Below are 16,883 nucleotides of genomic sequence, written 5' to 3'. Positions count from 1 at the left end.
ATAAGTAATAAAAACAAAGAAAAACAAACAGATGTTCAGAATAAACACAGGTTTATTTTAATGAGAAAAAGCTTAAACACAAATCAGAGTCAATAGTAATGTTATTGTTAAAATATACCTAAAGCAAGCAGAACACATAAAAAACATATATAAAAAAGTAACCATAAATATTTTTATGAATTTGCCTAAGTAATCACAGAGATGACTAGCTATTTTGATTATTACTATTCATATTTGCATAAATTTGCATAATTAGTCACAGAGATGATTAGCTATTTTCATTATTACACTTTGTATAGAGTATAGTCTGCTTCTAGGATAATATCTTGATATAAATATAGTATTTAAAAAACAATATATGAAGTTTATTATTGCGTAAAAGTTTATATGTATGTAACTTATATTTTATTATTAGGTTGGTCAAAAAACTACATTCAATAAAACTCATTGTGTCTGTAAAATGGAATTCAGTAATGAAAGTGAAAGCAAAGTTTCTTCAAATAGTTTAACTTCTGCCACAATTGAATCAAAAGTAGCCACAAATCATGTCAATCGCACAAGAAATAAAAGAGAAGCTACAGTGAAAAAAGATAAAGTTAAAAGAGAAGTCAAGCGTGCAACATTTGCTGCAAGTTTTTTTGTGGCACCTAATCCTATTGACTTTTCTAAAGTTTTCTCAGGTTTTCTTAACTTAGCAGAAAATCCAACTGCATTTGCTGTGGTGCTATCAATTTTTGGCATTTATCTTATTCTTTTATTCTGGGCAAGAAGAGAAGATAGAAAAGATGTAGAAAGGGTAAACAATATTGTTTTTATATATACAATTTTTTTGTACATAACATTTCAGTTTCTTTTGCATAGGCTTTTTATAAAAAGTTTCTAGCAGAAAAAACAGATAAAGTTAGCTATTATTTATCAGATCACTACTTGCATAGAGAAAAATTTGAATGTTAATTATCACATTTAAATAAGTTAACTCAAATTAGTTAGAGTCAATTTAAAAAAAAATTACAATAACAGCTGAATGTTTTAGTTTATTAGTGCTTTTGGTTTAATATAATTTAATTTATTTGCATGAATGCTTGCCATATTATTGTTCCAAGTGTTGCACAAGTATAATATTATTAATAAATTTAAAATTTTATTTATATTTTTTTTGTTTAAGTAATTTTTTTATTTTTATTAGGCTGGTGTAACAGCTTTGAAAGAAAATGATCCCTCAGATATTCAATTCTATGAAATAACAGTATATACTGGGTTTTCTGGAAAAGGATCAACTTCTGCAAATGTTTTCATACAACTAAGTGGAGACGAGGGAGATGGAGAAGTAAGACAGTTAGTTGCACCAAATAAGAAACTATTCAAGAAAAGAGGGCGAGATGTATTTTTAGCTAGTTTCCCAGATCATATTGGTGATCTTCAATACTTAAGGATTTGGCATGATAATGCTGGTATTTATTTTTGTATAAACAATTGTTTACAAGTGAGTACTAAATTACATAATCTCTCTCTCTCTATGTATATATATATAGATATATATATATATATATATATATATATAAATATATATATATATATATATATATATATATATATATATATATATCCTCATCTATACCAATATTTGATGGAAGAAATGGAATTGCCCTAATATATATGTATATATATATATATATATATATATATATATATATATGTATATATATATATATATATATATATATATATATATATATGTATATATATATATATATATATATATATATATATATATATATATATATATATATATATATATATTATATATATATATATATATATATATATATATATATATATATATATATATATATATATATCAAGGCAATTCCACCTAGCAAAATTTTGTGAAAACATATGGAAGATTTTATATGTAAAACCAAACACATTTTTATAAAAAATAATTTAAAAAAATGTAAAACTGATTTGGGCTTCAACATTTAAAAACTGACAAAATTGGGAATAGTTGTTTTAACATAGATACTTCACACTGAAATATAGCTTGTTGCAAAAATTGGCCAAAATGTAAAGAATTTTTTAATCATCAATCAATTTATTATTAGCTTAAGATAAAATAATTGGTTTTGTTAACATTTCTGTGATTTTCTTTTTTACTCTAATCTTTAGTAAGAATTTTAAGATTTTTTTTGAGACTATATATTAGCTTAGATATTTCAGTTACAACATGTCCAATTGATTGAGAGTTTGGAAGATATGTAAATTACAAAACTTTTCCAGATTCTTTTGTATTCATCATATCAATAGATGAAAAACTAATTGTAGTAAGAGGTCCCATCTTAATTTGACATACTTGTACAAGGTCAACATTTACAATTTTCATAATTGATTTGGGTTTATTCTTAGGCACAAATTTTTTATTTCTTTATTATTTATTTATCTATTGAATACAGTTTATTACTCAACCTTGTGTTTTTGTAGGTCATGCAAATAAAAATTGAATTTTTTTTTCTTAAAAAAAAGTTGCTACCATTATGGTGGTTTGTTTAAGATGTTTCAGATACAGTCTTTCTGGGTAACTTTATATGCTTTGCGCTAGTTTTAACTCTATGTAAAATTTTTTACAAACCAGATATCGAATATTTTTTCATAATGGGTGTTCTGATGATATCGTTTTTCTAGATTTTTATAAATTTTTTTAAATTGCTAGTTATTTTTTAAGAAAACAAAGTTCAAATAATAAATAAGGATTCAAATTGCATTTAGGGTAACTTTGAATACTATTAAACTAAATGTCAATTTTAATCTTTTATTTAAAAATTGTTTAGATTTCTTTGCATTGCTTTAAAATGATTTTTAAATAAATCTAATAAGAATATTTTGACAATAAATATACAACTTATTCTATAAAATAATGCAAATCACTGAATAAACTTGTTGATCAAATTTTAAGGTTATGAAAGAAAATATAAACATCATTTACTATAAAAAAATTACAGTGTTTAAGGTTTACAAAAAATTAAATTTATAATATCTGATTGTGAATAAAATTAATGCAACTCTGCAACCAATATGTCATCATTTATTGTATACACACTCTCATCAATTGAGAAGGACTCATTTAGAATGTTTCCAAACAATTTTTGCAGTTTAAATTTTTTTGACTCGGCTAGAGTATAAGTTCCCTCATACCCAATGAGACAAAATAAATTTTTAACAGGCTGTTGGTTTTTTGGCATTAGTAGATGTCATAAGTACTCTGTTTTGAGACACAATTTTTTTCAATACTATCATTGTCTTGGATTTGTTCATTGTCACAAGTCATTAGATTGCACAATAAACTCTTTTATAGCATAATCATGATCTTCATGTGCATGTGCATGTGCACAAAGCATGTGCATTGTTATTGTTTACTTGTTCTAATGAAAGAACTGCATGATTTTTAGACATATGTAAAACTTCAATAAATTGCTTATTGTCCAATAACTTGATAAACATCAACATATTTCTTAAAAATATAATGATGTTTTAAAATATGATAAGTTTTAAATAACTGAAAAATAAATTTATATGACAATCCTGCACACGTTTCCTTGAAATATTATAAGGCATTTTTTCTTTCATCAACAACAGAAATAATAATAATATTAAAAATTAAAATACCAAAGTATTTTTACAATAGAATATTGTCAATAGTTAGTTTAATTAAGCTACAGTAAAAAGTTGTCTTTTATTTATTATATATTATTGCAATGTTACCCAGACAACAAGAAAAACATTTTTGTGTAAAATTAAATGAGATTATTTAAAGCTAACCTGATTTTGGTTATATTTTATCATTTTTGTGTAAAATTAAATGAGATTATCCAAAGTTACCCTGATTTTGGTTACATTTTATCTGAGCGAAAATATATATATCCCTTTTGTAGCTAAAAATATATAATTTTATATTATTTTGGTTTTATGTTATAATTAGACAGATAATTCAATAAAATACAAAAAATCTTACCTGATACTCACAATATAATACTTAATATTCACAATATAATACAAAAATTTATTTAAATATGGTGAAACTTCTGTAAAAAAAGTAATTTATCATATTCTCGTTGGTTAAAGTACAGGCAAAAAAATTACTAAAGAAAAAAAAATTGAAAACATTTACAGGTAAAATTCAATGTTATCGGCAAATTCTATGCTACCCTGAATGACCCTATGAAAAAGTTTACTATTTTATCATTCTGCACAGCGCACAATAAAATAATTAGTTCAGCTTTTCATATTTCTTTTTTGAAAGAAAACAACACATAAAATACCTTAAATACCAACACATAAAATACCTAATTAGTTCAAAAAATTAAAAAAAAATTACATCATTGTTCTATGTTTTATTGACAGAATTTTCCTCATCTATACCAATAGATTATGAAAAAATAGAATTGCCCTAATTTATATATATATATATATATATATATATATATATATATATATATATATATATATATATATATATATATATATATATGTATATATATATATATATGTATATATATATATATATATGTATATATATATATATATATGTATATATATATATATATATATATATATATATATATATATATATATATATATATATATATATATATATATATATATATATATATATGTATATATAATACATGTATCAGAAAAAATTTGCGCATGTTCTGATGTGGTGTTTACGGAAACCATGTATCATTTTAAATAGCTAGTTGTTTTAAAATGTCATTGTATTAGTGTTATTCAAAAATTTAAACAACTCTGTTATTTAAACAATTAGTTTTAATAAAATGTCATCAAATCCAGATAAGAAGCGAGAAAAAATTTTGCATTTTCTCGTTGAAAATCCTGGTGTATCAAACAGAACAGTTTCTAAAGAGTTGCAGGTTGCTTTGAGAACAGTGCAGAGGGTTGTGAAACAATTTCAGGACACTGGTATAATCAAAAGGAAATCAGAAAGTGGAAGAAAAAAATGTTTTTGTTAGACGAGATCTTGGTAAAAAAGTGAAAGATGCCTTAGACAGAAAACCGGAGATTTCTGTTCGAACTTTAGCGAATAAATTCAAAACAAGTGTATCCACTATACAAGGAGTGAAGAGAAATTGTGGTTATAAATCTTACAAAAAGAAAAAAGTTCCTCGTCATGAAGAAAAGCAAAAAAATGTCGCAATTCGTTGTTCAAAGCTGCTCTATAAAAAATTATGTACCAAAAAATCTTGTTTGATTATTGACGATGAAACTTATTGTGCTGCATATTTCCAATCTCTTCCAGGACACCAATATTATTCAGAAACTAATCACAAGAAACTGAATTCCGATTATAAATGCATTGGAATGCAAAAATTTGCTGAAGAATTCTTAGTTTGGCAAGCAATTTGTGAATGTGGTGCAAGAAGCTCTTGTTTTGTGACTACGGGTTCAATTAACACCAAAATATACATAAAAGAATGCCTTAAGAATCGTCTTTTGTTGTTTTTAAGAACACACAGGTAACCCGTTATTTTGGCTCAATTTAGCCTCATACCACTACTCTGGGACAACTTTAAAATGGCTTAGAGAACATAAAGTAGATTTCGTTGAAAAATACTGCGATCCACCAAATTGTCCTGAATTATGTCTGAAATCTGAATTATTGAAAGATATTGAAACTAAGGTTCAATTTAAAAGAAGCCAGAAACATTAAAGATTTCAAAAATAAATGGATTAGAGCTACCAAGAAAGTCCAGAAGAAATTTTAACTTTATCTCTATAAAACATCAATGTATTTCTGACTGGAACCAAATAATACCATTTATAAAAAAAAATAGATTTTAACTAAATACCCTTTTATTACCAACATTCTTCTTTTCAATCGAAACCCAATTAAGAAATTTTTATTTGAGTATATATTTAATGATTATTAATTTTATCTTTTATTATTAATGCTTTTTTTATATTACTGTACTTATAAAACTATTATTACTTTTATTTTATACTATCTTTTTTAACTCGACTATTAATATTACTATTATCAATAATTTACCTTTGTTTTATAAATCTTATTAATATTATTTATAATGATAGTGATTCAATTGTCGTAATAGTTTTATGGTTATTGTCCTAATTTTTGAATAGGAACATTTATTTTTGACTCTATTTAAAAATATCATTTTCATGTAATATGAGCATACTTAAATTACCCAGTGTTTTTTAGTGAAATTGCAGAGTTTTAAGTCCCAAAATTGCAGTGGTTTTAATTGGTTTTTGAATAAAAACAAAACATCATAAAATCTTTAATATTTTAAACAAAACCTAATATCTTTCTATAGTTTAATTTCAAAAAATCAGCATTTTTATTGTTTAAAAGTTTGAGTTGGCAAAATTAAATGAATAATGAACAAATTTTGTGTACATGTGTAAAAACAAAGTTGTATTGTTTCAATAAAAAGTGGCTTAAAATTTGATCTTATAATGATAAGTTTTGTTAATAAAGAATCATTAGATTTCACAAATTAGTTTTAACTGTCAGGTTGGTATTCCTTTACTTAAATAATGATATTTTTTTGAACTAATTTAAAGTGCTCATAAAATCAAGTGGTCTGGGTAATATAAGCACTTTTGCTGCTTTTTAAAAACCTCTGTTTTTAAGAAATTTTATTTTCCAAAAAATTTAAGTTAATTGTGAGTAGTGATCCCAAAAACGTTGTGTTTTCACAAATATTTTGGATCCAGCACAATTGTTTTTGAAAATATTCCAATTTCAATGTAAGGTAAGGCTTAAGGTGCTTATTATACCCTGATTTACCCTATATATATATATATATATATATATATATATATATATATATATATATATATATATATATATATATATATATATATATATATATATATATATATATATATATATATATATATATATATATATATATATATATATATATATAATATATATATATATATATAATATATATATATATATATAATATATATATATATATATATATATATATATATATATATATAATAAAAATATGAAAAAAGAAGTGTTATTATATTTACATATATATATATATATATATATATATATATATATATATATATATATATATATATATATATATATATATATATATATATATATATATATATATATATATATATATATATATATATATTATATTTATTATTAAAAACAGTGTGTAATGATAAAGTTATACAGCTATTAAAGAAACAGTTTGTGCAGTTCACAATATTCACAAAACTCGATATCAAGTTATCTTGAGAGTATTGGTTTGAAGTGAATGTCAAGCAATTGCAGGTTGTTATTATAGATAACCTTCATGCAATTCATGATACAATTAAAGCCCTGACATCAATCACTTATTTTAGAGTCAATTGTATTGTTTTAATTAAATTAAAAAAACAAATTAACCAATCAAAATCAAGGATAGATTTGAGTCATATAAGGAACATTTATCTCTATTCAAAAATAATTCATGGAGACTACATGATGTTGTTATAGGTATTTTGTGGTTTTATTATGATTTGAGACAAGTATGAAAAGTAAGTACGACACAGTCATCTGTTGTTAGTTAAGGTGATGAATGGAAATGTCTGAGGAAAATAGTAAGACATGCCAGGTTTGTAAGATTAACATGTTCTATATTTTTTCAAATTGAAAGTGTTGTTTATTTGGAATATAGGGAACACCATTATTGGTCAATATTATGTCATTAATTGTTTAAAATCTTTTATTCTCAAAATAAAAGGTTGTAGCAAGAGTTCAAAACTTTTCAATTATTATATCAAAAAATATTTAAATAGATAACATGATAGCACTTCATTCACTTCATTCCAAATTTAGTAAAGCAACTTTTAAGTTAATAATAAATAAATTTTAAGTTAATAATAATAAATCATCAAAGGTCGTAACAAGAGTTCAAAACTTTTCAATTATGATATCAAAAAATATTTAAATAGATAACATGATAGCACTTCATTCACTTCATTCCAAATTTAGTAAAGCAACTTTTAAGTTAGAACACTTATGTTTTCCCATGGCTAGGGAAGATTACTTACTCAAGGAAAATACACATTGCTTATATTTAAAGAAAATTTAACTAAATATAACTTATTTTTAGTATTAGTATTAATAGTTGCTGTAACTGGTGTGATCCAGTGAGTGTGGTATTAACACACTATGACAGCTGATTTGCTTGATTGCTGCTCATCCAGCAATCAAGACCTGCTTTAAAACTGTTAATTGTGCTTTAACCAACTCGTTTGGCAAGCTATTCCATAAATTGGTTGATCTATTAAATGAAAAGTTTTCACAACATGCTTGCTTAGTGATTTCTTTGACATATTTAAAGCTGTGACCTCTCGTTTGAGTTTGTTGAATACTAAATTTTTTTTATTGTTTCCAAATTGTTAAAACCGTTGAAGAGTTTAAAAAGTTGAATTGTATCTCCTCGTTGCCTCCTTTTGTCAAGGTAGTCAAGTTGAGAGCTTTTAGATGATGAATTCTCCCTTTCGAATAGGTGACCAAACTTGTACTGCAAACTCTAATAGTGGTTGCACAAAAGAAACATAAATTATTCTCAGCAGTCTAATATCTAAGCAAATAAACCATTTTCTAATCCGACGCAACATTTGGTTGGCTTCGCCTACTATTTAAAAAAATACCTAAAAACAAAGAAACCAAAAAAAAGCTTGATTTTTTTTTTTTTTTTTTAATCCACAATTTTTCTGGTTTTTTTAAAAAAAAGTTTAAAAAAAAAGGTTTTTACTTTTTAACCCTGATTCATTACTAATTATTATTAATTTCACATAATATCTAGTTTTGTATGTTATAACAAAATTATTAGTCATTACATAATATAGAAAGCAAAACAGGGTATAACTTTTACGAGTATAGTTTATTTATAGTTTTTTTAAATAAAACATCACCAATAAAAAAGTTAATATCTTATTAATAAATTATTATTTTTTAAAATATTGATAGACAATTAAATTATAAAATATTGATATCAATTTAATCCAATATAGTGAACATCCAGCAGTTTTGATTTTTTAAATCAATTTAGTGTCACATTAATTCACTAAGAATAGATATTGGTGATGAGTTGAAGACTTCTAGAAAGCTGAGACCTTTTTTTTTGCTTTGAGTTTCCTTTGTAGAGTTTCGCCCATAATCGGATTTCTGGTCCCAGGTTTTCTACAGTGAAAATTACATAAAAAAGAAACTATTACACAGGGTTTAGCAAAAATAATCAAAAGCTAAAGTTCATGTGTTGAATTGTTTAGCCATTTGTAATCAACATGCATGTCTATATGGCAAAGAGTGTTTATCTTATAATGCTGTTGATCAATTTTTTATAGTGAAAGAATGTGAAATATCTGATAATAATAACTTTTATTGGTCAGTATTATTTGTTATTTTACTTTGCTGCAATTTTGATTTTAGAAATGTATTTCTGACCCAAAAAAATGCTTTGATATACATGTCAAGTTGACCCTAAAAATCATGTAGCTGGCTATAAGCATATTTGTCAGAACAGTTAAATTAAACTTAATTCAGATATTAGGTATGGATTTACCAATGCAAAAAACCTATATTTTAATATATAGAACTTGAAAATCAAGTTGACCCTAAAAACCATAAAGTGCGTCTGCCAGAGTAGTCAAAACTCATTTTTAATGTTAGAAATAGATTCCCTGAGGACCAAAATCTGAAAATCTGATGTTAGAAATGGATTTCCCTGAGCAAAAAAATGTTTTAATGTATAATATGACTGTTATTAGATGTTTTCTTTTTTTTGAAATAATTGGTGTATTCTGACCCACTGTGTGCTGGCTTAATCTTTGCAAAAATACTAGATATATGGATAATTAGCTATTTTCAGCATTACATTTGTTTCTTGTATAATGCTAATTATTTTTAGTACCAAACAGACCAGCATCAAAGTTGGCTTTTCAGTTGCTTCTGGAAAGATTTATTTGATATATTTCAGGTTTGCTGATGTGGTGTGCAAATCTGAAATCTTCCTTTCCAAAATCAGTTATTGATAGAGAGAACACCATGGAGTTAATCACTGGTGTCTGTACTTTGAGGGAGTGTGTCAAAATATGGGATTGGCTGGGTTTAATGATATCTTTATCATGGCTGAGTAAATTGTCAATACCAGTATCACCTAGAAGACTATGGAGTACCTCATTTTAAATATGCTCAAATCATTAGATCTACCTAAGGGCAGCTGCAAAAAGAAGTTAAGTTTTTTAAAAAAGAGTGTTTTTTTTTTCTATTCAAAAAATATACTTGATTTAAAGTTATAGAAATAAAGATGATGAAGTTAAAAATAAAGACAAAGTTTTTGGAGAAATTTTCAGTCATTAATTTGGGAAACACAGACAATAGATTTTGTAAAAATGTAACAGAGCTCAGGAACATAAAAAAATATAAAAACAAAAATAGGAAAAAAGAAAGTAACTATAGTAGCCATTAGGAATAATACTATTCAAGCACAGATAGTCAATCAAACTAAATGTGACAAACTTTATTTACTTTCAGCTAATGTCCCAAATAAAAAATATTTTATAATCATGATAAAGTTTGCCTTCAGTTAAGTTTGGTAACAACTGGATTCCTATTATGACCAAATTTGGGATTAAAGTCAGACCAACAAAGCTGTAGGAGTTGACATTTATAATATCTTGATCAAGATTTTATTACAACTCTAAACAGGCAGATGCATACAGTTTTTGAAGCACTGAAGATCAGAAGAAAAAAACATAGATAAAATAAGAAGTTTGAAAATTGTGGTAAAAACTTTGATAGAAATATATAAAAAAAAAGTACAATTAGGAATATCTAAAAATGAAGATAGAATTGACATTGGTATTGTATTTTTTCATTGTTTTTTTCTTTCTGAAAGACTCAATCATTTCTCAAGAACTCTTTAAAGTTTTAATAGCATTAAATATTGGAAACTGAAAGACTTTGTTATTAAACAGTCTTACCTTTTGTTCTTGCAGATTTTCAAAAAAAAATTTCTATTTTGAAAAGAAAAAGCCTTTAAAGCTTGTAAAAAGGAAGAAGTTTTGCAGTTTTTAACTTACAAAGTGTGCAAGAACACTTACTGTTGTAAATGACCGTGCAGAATCAAGTTAATTCAAGACTTCAAAGAACACACAAATGAAGACAGGCTTTTGGATAGTCTCCAAATATTTTATTATATAACACATCATATGTATAATACATTTTAGTAATTATTGATAATAATGGTTGTTAAAGCATGAATGATATTTTTCGTAAATATATGTATCTTTATTATAGATAGTTCAAAGAAACCGGCAGCAGATTTTAAAGAAGGCTACAACAAAAAACTTTTAAATTAATTAATTTATTAATAATATTGGTTTAGCTTTATATTACTTTATTATTTAGCTTATTTTTATGGTGAGTCAATTATAAACTAAATGCTGCAAAATGTATCATTTTTTAATGAGTTCTTCTCTAGAATCATTCATAATAAAATTAGAAATTTCATGCAGATTTAATTATTTATGTAAAAAAAGAATTTCTTGGGTCACAATTGTGATTTAAATATTATAAAAATAAATTTTATCTTAAAATTTATTTATGAAAATAAAAGTGACTTTGTCTAAATAATCTTGTACTCGAGTCTCAATATTTTTTCTTGTTTATTTTTAAGAACAAAATAGTGCAAAATGCAGTATCCATATTAAAACTCAATATACATATATATATATATATATATATATATATATATATATATATATATATATATATATATATATATATATATATATATATATATATATGTATGTATGTATATATATTAGGTATGTAGTTGTGCACTAAGTTGTGCTGTATCCTAACAACTGATTGTTTTAGTTTGGAGTACTTAAATATTTGTGTGTGGGCTACATATACATATTAGTTTTAATTATATTATCATTATTAAACTCTAGGCAAAAGTCCTTCCTGGTATTTAAGTCAAGTTATGGTTCATGATTTAAATACTGACAGAAAGTATCTTTTTATAAATGACAATTTAATTGCTGTTGAAGCTGGTAATGGTTCACTTGAACGAATACTTCCAGTAGCTGGACCTGAGGATATGACTACCTTTAATCATTTGTTTTTTTCGACATCTCAAAAGAATATTTCAGATAACCATATTTGGTTTAGTGTCTTTATTCGCCCACCTAAATCAAGATTTACTAGAGTACAAAGATTATCGTGTTGTCTGACGCTTCTCTATTGCACAATGCTAACAAATGCAATGTTTTATCAAGTAGGAGGAGAGTCTTCAGAATCAATACATGTTGGTCCACTTTCATTTAATCCAAGACAAATTGGAATAGCTGTCATAACAAGTTTGATTATTTTTCCAGTGAACATTCTCATTGTTGGTAAGTTATTGAATGTAGTTGTTGTAAATATGAAGTAACAATTTTACTTAAGCTTATAAAAGTCTAAACTAAAAAATAAATATATAATATTTTTTAAATTATTATTACTTAAGTTATATTTTATTATAGTTTTTTAGAGATAATTCATAAATATTATTATAATGATAATTTTAATAATATTATTGTTAAGTAATAAATAACTTTTAAACTATTATATCTTTAAAAGTAAAAACTTATCTTAGATTATAGAGGTGATATGCAAACTATTTATAAAGAATAATAATTATTATAAAGAATAACAATAACTACTAACTAATTATAAAGATTCTGAGATAAGCAAGACAATTAATTACATTTAATTGGATTAATTGATTAAGATAACGCAATTTTTTTCACGCATTTATTTTTTACTTAAACAATTTGTACAATATAATCAGTCATTATTGTCTTTAATTAGTGTTCCTTACTTAAACAATTTGTGTAGTAAAACATTTTGTTGTTTTGTTTTTTACTGTATTTGCTTCCTTGTGTACGCAGGGGTACTGCAATCAAAGAGGCTCATTTTGATTTTTTGAGATTGCTCTTACAATCTTCTTGCAACCGTTTCTTTGCACAACCACCTTGTCTAACAAGGTTTCTTGTTTTGGAGTTTGGCATTAAGAGAATTGCAAATAAAATTAAAAAAATGAGTTGCCTCCTTGACTGTGCTGACCCCCTCTAGAGTCTTGGGGAGGTACGTTTTACATACCATTGTAAATATTTTTTAATACTAAACTATATATATATATATATATATATATATATATATATATATATATATATATTTTTTTTTTTTTACTAATTAATTATTGCTCTGTTCTTAAGAACATTGAGCACTCTATTTGTAAAATACACTAACATAATTTACATATATATATATATGTATATATATATATATATATATATATATATATATATATATATATATATATATATATATATATATATATATATATATATAATTTTATAGATTGTTGCATTTGGGAAGTACGGAAGGAAAAAAATGATTCTTATGCCAACACATACGTCACTTTTAATTACTTTTGACTTTTGTCCAACATTTGCGTGTTTTCAGGAAGTTAAAACCATTAATTTAATTACAAATTAATCGTTTTTTAAAAAAACCGCAAAAACGCAAATTTATTTGACCAGAATGTTTTTAAAAACATTCTGAATGTTTTTAACAATATAAACAATGTTTTTATTTTTATTTTTTTTAATAAAATGTTTTTATTATTTATTTTTTTTAATAAAATATTTTTAATATTATTTTTTTTACTGTAAATCATGCGTGGAGTGTTGCTACATCGACTATCTTATAGCCTGACTCGCAACAAAGTGCTGCTACATCGACTGACAAATAGCCTGACTCGCAACGGAGTGCTGCTATATCGACTGACAAATAGCCTGACTCGCAACAGAGTGCTGCTACATCTACTATCTTTTAGCCTGACTCGCAAGGGAGTGCTGCTACATCAACTGAGGGTTTGGTAGGGGCAGGCAGTCTATCAATTAATTAAAAAAAAAAATTCCGGTCTTGCATTTTAATTTTTACTTTTTGTCAACAAAATATGGAAAAAACTTTCTGACAACATATAAGAGTTATATATATATATATATATATATATATATATATATATATATATATATATATATATATATATATATATATATATATATATATATATATATATATATATATATATATATATATATATATATACAACCTATGACAGATTACAATCTTTAACAGATCACAATCCTTGACAGCTGATTTAAGATGTTTAGTAAAACTACCAAGGGTGTAATGAGTTCTATACAATACTTTTTTTAAAACACTTAAGACAAGTGTTCTACTATATTGCTACAATGCATTATATTACTACATTTTGACAAAAAAATTTTTTAGGTGTGTTTAGAAATGTAGGACCTAAACCAACGCCAGAAGAAATGGCATTAAAAAAACTAAAACGGCATTGGTGGCTTTATGAGTTATTTTTCTGTTGCAAACAATCAAAACCAAACAATTTTATCAATTTAATAAGTGCATTAAGTGGTTCACCAACTGGGAGTCGTGTTCATATTATGAATGAAACAACTATAAGTAAGTTTTGGTTTTAGATGAAATGAAGTTTATCTTTTTTGATACAATGATGATTATTTGTTGCTATAGTAACTATTTGCTGCAATTTTTAAAGAAATAAACTACGGACTATCTTAGTAATGATGGGGATGCAATACCAATTAGCTGTTACTATAATTACATAAACCTGATCAACTGATAAAATTACACTGATGAAATAATTTTATTAAATTTAATATTTTAATTGACTCATGTAATAATAATAACTTATTAACTGAAGTTAAAGTGATGAGATGATTAACATAAGTTAACTATGGATAAACTCATGTAATAATAATAATGGTTGCAATAATGATGCAATACTTATAAATACTGACTGCAATACTTACAAACGAAACTAAATTGAAATTAATGAAATAACTGAAATATACTGAAATTAAAAGCATTTAATACTTATATAATACAAACTAGCTTATGTTACTCGGATAAACTCCTATCATAACGATAATTGTTACAATAATGATAAACTTACGAAATACTGATTAGTATAAGTTAAAATGATGATTCAAAACAAATTAACTAATGTTGGTAAACTCATCTAATAATGATAAATTCTGCAATAACAATGAACTGATGCAAAATTGATCAACAAAAATTACAACTATAAACTGATAAGTATTTTTTAATTTTTTAAAATCTATTTTTGTTACATTTTTGTTATTTTTTATTAAGATGACACTGATATTGGATTAAAATTAGAGACTTTGACACAAGAGAAGTCTCGTTTGGAGAAAGAGAAAAAACTGAAAAAGCAGAACAAGCTCCCTTGGTGGATGAAGTATTTTTCTTGGCTTCTTTTAGTTTTAGTATCATTTACTTCAGCATTTTTTGTTGTTCTCTATGGGTTTACATTTGGAAAAGAAAAATCTGCTCAATGGCTCAGCACTCTTTTTCTTACTTTATTTCAAGATATTTGTGTTTCTCAGCCCATAAAAATATTTGGTTTAGCATTGTTCATTGCTCTCATTGTCAAGAAACCTGTGGACGATGAAGAGGAAGACTATGAAGGCAATAAAAAGCAAATTGATGAAGAGTATATCAATAACAGGCGGGAACAAGGTTTTTTTTTAATTTGTAAAATTTGTTTTATGTTTAAATAAAAGTTGTCTTTTTAAATAAATTGTTTTTTGTTTTTTTTATTAAATAAAAATAAAAGTTTTGTTTGAAAGATTTTTTTAAATTGAAGAAATCTTTATCGTTTTTTTTTTTTTGTTTTCTAACTATTTTTTAATTTTTCCTTTGCACAAGTTTACATACATATAAATATAACTTTATTCATGTATAATTCTTTTAGATCCTGATAATAATGAAAGCAGACAAAGACAAAATATTATTCGTTTTCAGCCTCCTTCAAAAGAAAAGATTGCTCAGCTAAGAGCTTACAGGTATCAGAGTTTTTTATATTTTAATGGGTTTTTTTTTTACAATTTTTTGTCATATTTATTATTTTCTATAATTTATATATATATATATATATATATATATATATATATATATATATATATATATATATATATGTATGTGTATAAATATATGTATGTATGTATGTATGTATGTATGTATGTATGTATGTATGTATGTATGTATGTATGTATGTATGTATGTATGTATGTATGTATGCATACATGTGCAATATAATTATGTTAATGGAACTTCTTTTTTTTTCTTGATTCTTTTTAAGCACAATAAATTGAAACAATTGTTACAATTAAAATTTTATTTAATTGTAAAAACAATTGTTATAATTTGATCAAAGCAACTGTACATAATTAACAATAAACTACATTACATAACTGTATTGTAGTTTTTTCTTGAGTGATAGTTTAATCTATTTGATAACGATTTAATTGAACATGATAAAATCCAGTACTTTTGAACAACCAGTACTCTTGATCAACCAGCTTGTCTTGATCAACCAGCACTCTTCAAATGTTAGTTACTCAAAAACTACTTAAAAGATTTTTTTAATTTTTTTTTTGCACAAGAAAGCTAATGTGTTATTGTTTGATTGTATTGGTTATCATCATCATTGGTTTCAAATGAATAAACAAATATTGAGTCAATAAAAAGTATTGGAAAGTTTTCTTCAATTTTGTCTTTGTCACAAGCTGACAATTTAAAATTGACCAGATTGATATTCAGTTAAATTTATTTTGCGGCAATATAGTGAAAGACTCTATCGAAAGAAAAGCAGAGTATGGAAAAAGGATTTAAGGATATATATAAAGCAAAATCAAACATT

At 24.6% G+C, this 16,883-nt stretch overlaps 1 protein-coding gene across 2 annotated transcripts in view; it reads left to right on the top strand.

Annotated features, from left to right (window-relative positions):
* The window catches only part of LOC100197512 (polycystin family receptor for egg jelly), a 90,665-nt gene that overhangs the window by 67,680 nt on the left and 6,102 nt on the right, over positions 1-16,883 (top strand). For both annotated transcript variants that reach the window (XM_065807790.1, XM_065807792.1), the window contains 6 exons: positions 416-796; positions 1,187-1,451; positions 12,016-12,459; positions 14,408-14,602; positions 15,314-15,700; positions 15,936-16,026. In XM_065807790.1, the coding sequence (XP_065663862.1) occupies positions 416-796; positions 1,187-1,451; positions 12,016-12,459; positions 14,408-14,602; positions 15,314-15,700; positions 15,936-16,026 (1,763 nt within the window). The remainder of the gene's footprint in view (positions 1-415; positions 797-1,186; positions 1,452-12,015; positions 12,460-14,407; positions 14,603-15,313; positions 15,701-15,935; positions 16,027-16,883) is intronic.

The sequence above is a fragment of the Hydra vulgaris genome, chromosome 10, assembly GCF_038396675.1.
Source record: "Hydra vulgaris chromosome 10, alternate assembly HydraT2T_AEP".
NCBI classification, from domain to species: Eukaryota; Metazoa; Cnidaria; class Hydrozoa; order Anthoathecata; family Hydridae; genus Hydra; species Hydra vulgaris.
Note: the sequence above shows the minus strand (reverse complement) of the source record. Positions and strands in the feature narration are given on the sequence as shown.